The sequence below is a fragment of the Onychomys torridus genome, chromosome 5 (genome assembly GCF_903995425.1).
Source record: "Onychomys torridus chromosome 5, mOncTor1.1, whole genome shotgun sequence".
Taxonomy (NCBI): Eukaryota; Metazoa; Chordata; class Mammalia; order Rodentia; family Cricetidae; genus Onychomys; species Onychomys torridus.
The window spans coordinates 105,386,560-105,395,213 of NC_050447.1; the positions used below are offsets into that span (position 1 = coordinate 105,386,560).

At 55.6% G+C, this 8,654-nt stretch overlaps 1 protein-coding gene across 1 annotated transcript; it reads left to right on the forward strand.

Moving 5' to 3' along the window:
• The first annotated feature begins 460 nt into the window (after positions 1–460).
• Positions 461–5,856, forward strand: Foxf2 (forkhead box F2). Its single transcript, XM_036186764.1, has 2 exons — positions 461–2,038; positions 5,331–5,856. The coding sequence occupies exons 1-2, from the start codon at positions 844–846 to the stop codon at positions 5,492–5,494; spliced, it is 1,359 nt and encodes a 452-aa protein (XP_036042657.1). The 5' UTR covers positions 461–843; the 3' UTR covers positions 5,495–5,856.
• The last annotated feature ends 2,798 nt before the right edge of the window (positions 5,857–8,654 follow it).

The following is an 8,654-nucleotide window of genomic DNA, read 5'->3' on the forward strand; positions in this document are numbered from 1 at the left end:
GGCTAAGGAGGCTCTTCCAGGACACCGCTGCCCCAAGACTCAGCCCCCACAGGGTCCGGCAGAGGTGGAGGAGGGGCAGGGTGGGTCCACTCGCGGGGTGGGGAGAGGGGGGGGGGATCTGGGATAGGAAATGGGCTGCTGGAAGGGACTGAGAATGAATTGCTGAAGTAAGGGGTAGTCGAGCCTTGCCAAGGTTGGGAGTTCTCCTCCCAGCAGAAGGGGGAAAGGGAAAGAGACCAGAGAAGAATTAGCCGAGCGAGTAGGACCCGGGAGGGTCGGGGGAGGCGATAAGAGCAGGAGCCCGCCGCCAGGTCCGGAGGGGGAGGAGTGACGCGGGCCCCGAGCGCCCTCCCCGCGGCGGGCGGCGCGGAGCGAGGAGGGGGCAGGGCGGGGTGGGGTGGAGGGAGGGAGCGAGGGAGGGAGCGAGGCGGCCGCAGGGAGGGCGCGCCAGGGAGGAAGTCCAAGAGACAGAGAGAGGAGCACTCGTGAAAGAAGACGACAGGCTAGTCCCCGGGGTCCAGGCTAAAGTCTCGGCTCCAGGGCGCAGCTGTCCGGCCAAGGACAGCGTCGCCGTAGTGGCCTAGGAGGTGGTTGCGCAAGGCGCGGGCCGGAGCCTCGGAAGAGGGATGCGCGGGGCGTTGCCTCCGACCCGCCGCCGCCGCCGCCCGAAGCCCCAGAGGAGCTGAGGGAGGCTACGCCGAAGCCCTGGCCCGGAGTGGCCCCGGCTGCTGCGCGGCCGGCGTACTAGGGCGCTCGCCCGGCTTGTGGGCCGACCCGGCTCCGGCGCCGCTGGTCCCGGTCCGGGGTCCGCCCCCCAGGCCCGGCCTAGCTCCAGGCTCCCAGATGACCACCGAGGGCGGGCCCCCGCCACCCCCGCCGCGCCCGCCGCCTGCCCCACTCCGCCGCGCGTGCAGCCCGGCGCCCGGCGCGCTCCAGGCCGCCTTGATGAGCCCGCCGCCCGCCACCACCCTGGAGACCACCTCGTCGTCGTCGTCTTCGTCGTCGTCTTCATCCTCTGCCTCCTGTGCCTCGTCCTCTTCCAACTCGATCAGCGCTTCGGCGGGTGCCTGCAAGAGTGCGGCGGGTGGCGGCGGCGGCGGCGGCGTGGGCTCCGGGAGCGGGGGCACCAAGAAGGCGACCTCGGGGCTGCGGCGGCCCGAGAAGCCGCCCTACTCGTACATCGCGCTCATCGTCATGGCCATCCAGAGCTCGCCCAGCAAGCGACTGACGCTCAGCGAGATCTACCAGTTCCTGCAAGCGCGCTTTCCCTTCTTCCGTGGCGCCTACCAGGGCTGGAAGAACTCGGTGCGCCACAACCTCTCGCTCAACGAGTGCTTCATCAAGCTACCCAAGGGCCTCGGGCGGCCCGGTAAGGGCCACTACTGGACCATCGACCCGGCCAGTGAGTTCATGTTCGAGGAGGGCTCGTTCCGCCGGCGGCCCCGCGGCTTCAGGCGGAAGTGCCAGGCGCTCAAGCCCATGTACCATCGCGTGGTGAGCGGCTTGGGCTTCGGGGCCTCGCTGCTGCCCCAGGGCTTCGACTTCCAAGCGCCTCCTTCAGCGCCTCTCGGTTGCCACGGCCAGGGCGGCTATGGTGGCCTCGACATGATGCCCGCGGGCTATGATACAGGCGCCGGTGCTCCAGGCCACGCGCATCCACATCACCTCCACCACCACCACGTCCCCCACATGTCGCCCAACCCGGGCTCCACCTATATGGCCAGCTGTCCCGTGCCCGCAGGTCCTGCGGGCGTCGGTGCAGGAGCGGGTGGCAGCGGTGGTGGCGGTGACTATGGGCCGGACAGCAGCAGCAGCCCAGTGCCTTCATCCCCGGCCATGGCGAGCGCAATAGAGTGTCACTCGCCTTACACTAGCCCTGCGGCACATTGGAGTTCGCCTGGCGCCTCACCTTACCTCAAGCAGCCTGCTCTGACGCCAAGCAGTAACCCCGCAGCCTCTGCTGGCCTGCACCCCAGCATGTCCTCCTACTCGCTGGAGCAGAGCTACTTGCACCAGAACGCCCGCGAGGATCTCTCAGGTAAAACAGAGTGCCCAGGCCCGCTGCAGCCATAGCCGAAAGGCCGGGGCTACAGCGCCTTCCGCCTCCAACGCTGGCGTCTATAGAGCTGGGATGTTGGGGGGGGGGGGGATTCTGCACCCTATTCCTGGTTGGGAGGAGAGGATTTGATCTTACAGCCTTCTCTGATACTCCACGGGCGGGTTGGTGGGCTCCAGAATTCGCAGACTGGAGAAGGGTGGTGCCAAGTCCTAACCTCCTGGGCCTACATCGGGACACAGCAGACTTTTCTCCCAATTAAGCCAGACTCAGCTCTGCAAGAAGGCATGTGACTTTTGGAGACCTTGGTGGAGGAACTGGGTTTGGTTCATTTGGTTCTCCCCACTCTTTTCGAAGTTCCCTTTGCCCTACTGTAGTTCCAAAGGTAGATGACAGAGCAATTGAGAAAGAACTCTTACCTGAGAAAGAAATGAAAGGGAATGGCAGGGAAAGGGAAAAGCTGAGTTCAAGGACATTGCCAGTGACAAGAAGCCCCAAAGTCATTGAACACACACACACACACACACACACGCACACGCACACGCATGCATGCACGCACGCACGCGCACACACACACACACAGTGGATCTAGTTAATGACACAAGTTTGTCCTGAGCATCAGGGCATTGGGTGCCCTGGTGTGATACCCCTAAGAAATGTGCCCAGAAGCCACTTGTAGTGTGGCTGGTTTATGCTGTGTGGGTTGCAGATTATGAAAATTTATTGACTTGTGAAAAGTGGTGAAGGGTGGGAGGAGAGGAGGAGAGAATTTTGTGTTTGGCTAACTTTATCTAGAGGATAGCGATAAACCCTCATTAATTCCCCTGAGGCTCCCACAGGCTGCAGATTGAAATCTGGGAGCCTGTCTGTCAAGGGCAAAACCCAAAGGAGCTGTCTCCCACACACTTCCCACCCCATTAGAAAATCCACAGGGTGATGCCTACCTTCCTATGTTTGTGACTACGTGTGCTACATACAGGAGCTAGGGGCAATGGGGGAGCTGAGAAACAGCAAAAGATCTTGGAGAAATTTCCCAAATAAGCCTTTTAACTGGGGGTCTCAGAGGTTAACCAAACAAAGACAGTCTAGGCAGGACCACACGGGAGAGGATTTTAGGCTGACTTAACCCACAGAGAACAGAGTCTTGTTCAATTTTATGGGAATTTCAACAAGTAACCAATACAGATGACCCTCTCTCATATTCCCCACCCCACCCCCATCTCCCGCCCTACGGGCTAGCTGTCAGTCTCCGTCCTTCACACTGAACTGGAACCTACGCCTCCCTCCCCCCTTCCCTAGGCCTACGGCTCTGGCCCTGTCCTCTGTCCTTCCCTTTGGGTAGACCTAGCTCACCTTGAACCCAGACTCCCAGGCTTCCCAGCTGTCGGGAATCTAGACTCTAGGAAGAAACAAACAAGCGAATACGCAGGAAAGAGAGTTCTGACTCTTCTATTAGGTCCGTGTCCCACGCCACGCACTCTAGGCCACGTACAAAACCCCCAAAAGTCCCCGGATATGGCGGCTTAACCTTTAATTTGGGCAGCATGAGAACTGTAGCCAAGCAGGCGGGCCTCAGATCTCTTGTGTCCCCGTCCCCCTGCCCCCGGTCATGACTAGCCTTTTTCCCCTCGCAAGAGATAGCTTAGGCCCACCTGGCCCTGCTCCCCTTTATACCTGGCCATTTGCTCTCCTTTCTTCCTAGAATAGTCTTCCGATTTCGTCCCTTCCAGTAAAGACCTCATGAGGGGGGTTTCAAAGAGTCCCCGAGCTGTAAATGGGGACCCTGCAGGGCCTGGTTCCGAATGCTGCCCACACGACTGCGACCCACTGAAACTGGAAGGTCCCGCGAGGCCAGTCACCGCTGAGGCGGTGGCCCAGGGACAGCTGGCAGCTCCCAGCACACACATCGCCACACACACACACAGCACGACCCTCTCTCCCAGCGCACACCCGCACGCGCCTCGCCCCTCCACTTTCCAAGACGGTGGTGGAGGCGGTGTCCTCAGGGAAGCAGTGGCAACGGGACCCGCCGGGGCCGGGAGTAGTCAGCGCTCATGGCCAAGTTCTGCGGGCCTCACCAGCCGGGTGTACGTGCTCCATCGCGGCCCATCCATTAGAGCGCCAGCGGCGACCTGGGGCGGAGGCGCGAACTCTGGTCCTCGCTGGTCGCAGAGGTGGCGGAGCAGCACCCGGCCATCCCTCCGCGCTCACCTGGGCCGCTTCTCCGGAGCCGAGCCGCGCTGAGTGGTCCCCTGTAGCCGCTGAGGTCGAGCCACATCGGCGGAGGAGCGGCCTGGTCGCGCTTGGCGCGTGGCCTGTGCCAGCGTAGGGCTCACGCGTCGCCGGCCGCACGTATAACGCTTTTCTTCTGCTTACAACCGCCTTGGGGGGTGACACAGGCGTGCGGCTGGTGCAGATCACACCAACCCGGGTGCGTGGGGAAGGCTTCGCAAACTCCTACCCACGCGGCGGAGACGCGCACTGAAGCCCCGAGCCCCGTTGCCCTCTCCGGGGGGCGGGCAAGAAAGCAAAAGCAAAAGTGGGCGGCAGGTTGGCTCTGGGAGGAACCGACTCAAGCCCTGGGCAGCAGGACGCAGGCCTCCAGGCACTGGCGCGCGGCCAGTACCCTCGGGGTCTCCATGCGCAGCTAGATGCCCCAGGCAAGGAGCACTTCTCAATTCCCTAAACTCCTGGCTTGTAAAGGCAAGGCCTAAAGGATTGGGGACCTACGGAGAAGCCTGTTGCCCCAGGATGGGAAGTGGGCTGCTCTCCCCCCACCCCTTCCCAGGTCCCTTCTCCTCCAGGGCATTGTCTCATCCTCTGTGGACGATGGGGACAGCCCTCTGCTTCCAGCGTCTAGAGCTGAATCAGGAAAGCAGGGCTCAAAAGCAGAGGTGAAGGCTGTGGAGGTGTTGGCAGGGTGCTTGTGCCCGGCGCAGCAGCCTGACAGGCCTGGCAAAGAGGTCTCCAAGTCCAAGAGAGGGAACAGAACACCTCTCAAGGAGGGGTCCTTAAAAACCAAAGCAGGGCTGGCGTCTTGGGGCTTCAGGGAGCTCTGAGCTGGGGTTTTTGTTTGTTGGTTGTTTGCTTTGTTTTGTTTGTTTTTTCCTCCCCTACCGGTTTTATAGTCAACTCCCAAAGGCAACCAGCTGCTTCTGCACCCTGCGTCAAGATACCACAAATTAAATTGAAATTTTAGAAGTAATATACCCCACCATTACCTGGGTGACTTTCACTGAAAAGATTTTTTTTTTCCTCTCCTTTCTTCTTTCAGTGGGACTGCCTCGTTATCAGCATCACACCACTCCAGTGTGTGACAGAAAAGATTTCGTCCTCAATTTCAATGGCATTTCTTCTTTCCACCCCTCCGCTAGCGGCTCTTATTATCACCATCACCACCAGAGCGTGTGCCAAGATATTAAGCCCTGTGTTATGTGAATGGACAGAGACCTTGAAGGCTGCTCTCCCTCTTCGGCCTTTCCTCCTCTCCCCTCCGAGAGGGGCAGCTAGGAACTACAACGGACTCACATACTGTGCACACGGATAGCAGTAAGTAGCACACCCATCACTTAGACAAATGCCCTGGGGAGCCCTGCTCGCTGATATTTGCCCACCCGTGGAAGAGGAGACTGTTGGCAAGGCTATACCCGCAGGAGGGACAGAGAGAGGAGCGTACAGTAAAATGTTACTACTTGTAAGACATAAACTTTCAGTTCTGGGTGGTCATTGCGTTCACTGATGGGGTCTGAAAAGGAGTGAGTGTGTGTGTGCGCGCGCGTACGTGCGTGCGTGTGCGCGCGTGCGTGTGTGTGTGTATGTGTGTGTGTGTGTGTGTGTGTGTTGTGTGCTTTTCAAACAGGCAGTGCTAAAAGCACAGTATTTCAAGAAAGCCTTGTTTAGTTGCCTGGCCCAGTAGGAGATTTTGCCCCCTCCCCTCCCACCACTCCCTTGGGATACAGGTGCCAAAGAACGTTATGAAGAAATGAAGACCCAGGGAGTCTGGTTTACCAAAGCGGCTCTCAGTATTGTGACAATACAACATTTTTACAAGGTTGTTTTTCTACCACCGTTATTTTAAAGATATTTTTATGATCTTCGTATACTCACACTTCGCTTGTATTTTTAAAAGGAGGGTATATTTGCACTTATGTATACTTTTACAGTTTGCCAAAAATATTTTGATGTAAGATTTTTTTTTCAATAAAATGTGTATAACAAATAGTTGTTTTAGGGACCCTTTCCTCCGCAGTCACCCTGTCATGGCCACACCTCCCAGGCAGCCTTGCAATTCTACACTGCCCACCCTCAAGTTGTGTAACTGATGTGATGTGAGGTCTCTGTTTTGAATAAGCCAGGGCAGTCCTGATTGTGGGTCTTCTCAGGGAGAAGACACTTCCGTCATTTCCTTCTCTGCTTCACTCTTACTTTTTCTAGGCAAACAAAAACCAGAAGGTGAAAGAGACTTAACAACAACAACAACAACAACAACACACACACACACACACACACACACACACACACACACACACACACACACACACACCAAAAGCTGGCAAGATACTAAAAGCCCGGGGTTTGATCTGAGGAAGCCAAGCTTTGTGGCCCCCTTTGTTTCCTTTCCTGTGCCCAAGAGTTCTGCCCTTTTGCTCCTTCCTCTAGCTGGGAGATGTGAGGGCAGAGCAGTGAGCCACCACCCTGAGCCTCAGAGCCTCCACCTCCCACCCAGGCTGCTTTGGGTGGTGGTCAGATCAAAGGGACCTAGAGGAGCAGACTGCAGCTTGAGGCTTTAAACTGGCACCCCTCCACAAAGACTCCCACAGGACCGCACAGCTTCGGCGTCTTTTCTTGCTGGGTTTCCCAATCCTGAATGCTACCCACAGAACTGGCAGGACACGGGATAAAAATGAGAAAGTAGTCCAGTGAGGCGGAAAGGATTTATTTCCCACCCAGAATAACTTGCCTTGGGAGCAGAGCAATGTTCACCTTTAATCATGTTGCAGTGATTTTCTCTTCAACTCAGGGCAAGATTTTTGTTTTTGCTTTTGCTTCTCGAGTGGGAAACTCTCTTTCCTTTCAATCCACTACCAGGTACTTAGTGGTAACTCAGGAGAACGGTAATTTTTTAAAATTATTATTTCAATGAATCTCAACCTGAGGTGGTTTCAAAACTCCTAGCCATATTCCTAACCCTTAGGCCTCTTTCCTGTATTGAAAAAAAAAAAAAAAAAAGCACGGAGTTAAACACTTTTGTTTCTGCATTATCATATTGGCAATTAAATAGAGTATTTTCTCCACCTCCCCCCCACTTTTGTCCTTTATTCTGAGTTACTCGGGGGGCCTGCTATAAATTATGAAGTCAGTCTCAGAGTTTGCTCCGACCACAGTGCTGTGTTTACATTCCTTCCAAGGCAGCCGGCATGGTCGTAATTTATATCCTAAACACTTGAACGTAACTTGTTTATACAGAGAATGACGGGACCTCAAACTCCAGGCGGGTCTGGCCAACCGCATCCGGAGGACCAGCGCGCCCCCTGGTGGAGCAAGAGACAGGTGCACGAGGATCTGGGCTCCAAAAAGCGCTAAGACAAGACAAAGCTGGTGCTTATCAGTGTAGACCATTAGAACACCTCACCGTCGGGAATTACGCTTTCCGCTTTTGGGAAACACTTCTGATTTTCTCTATTGTATCCTTTCCATCTACAGTTTCATCCTGAAAGCTGATGGAGACTCATTAACCCTCCTGACCTTATTTACTATCTGCTAAGATCTTGACACCTCTAAGCTGCCAGAGTTCTCCTCAGCTAAGGTCACTGTTTCCTTCTGAGTCACAATGGCTTCTCTCTTAGCTTCCCCTCCCTCCAAGACACAAGCACACAAACATGTTAATAATCATTCTTCTTTGCATTTTTTTTTCAAGTTAAGAAACGTGTTTAAATGTTTCTGAAATACTGGTAAGACATTCTAAAATAAGTGCTACAGTACTTTTCGGAGTGAAAATAAATAACTCAACTGTTTGTATACTTTGGGGACGGAACCCACATGCTAAAGCCTTGCTCTGTTGCTGAACTTACCAACCCACACATTTCATCAGGTGTGCCTCCAGTCCTCAGAACCTCTGCTCACTGGCAGAATAAAAGGATATCTGAATATTTTGTGAAGGAATGACTGTGTCTGTTTTTAGGTAGAGCTATGTAAAGCGAGAAGGAAGGGAACAGGTGAAGAAGGCCACGCCAGGGCTGCGCAGAGGTTGTTAGTGAGCCCCAGTTACCTAGTTAATCCTTTCTGTTTCCCCATGGGGTGGGGGCAGTGAGTTTCACCAGCACAGCAAATACCCAACATGAGCGGCTCACAGAGAGCAAAGGGTGATCTGACTCACACTTTGGAAATTTTAGTCTGTGGGTTTGGCAGGTGGCTTTTAGGCCTGAATGGTGGAGCGCATCATGATGGAAGCGTGTGGTGGCGCAACCTATTCCCCTCAGATCTGGGGAATTAGAAAGAAAGGAAAGGATGGAGTCCCACAGCTTGCCTCGTTAAGCCCCCAATGATCTGAAGGCCTCCCACTTAAGCCCACTACCTAGAGGCTCTACACCTCTACTAA

What these genes read in the sequence shown, in the direction of transcription:
- Foxf2 (XM_036186764.1), top strand. Translation starts at nt 844, where the DNA reads ATGACCACCGAGGGCGGGCCCCCGCCACCCCCGCCGCGCCCGCCGCCT. An exon ending in CGCCCGCGAGGATCTCTCAG is followed by an intron (nt 2,039 to 5,330) that starts GTAAAACAGAGT and finishes TTCTTCTTTCAG; the next exon opens with TGGGACTGCCTCGTTATCAG.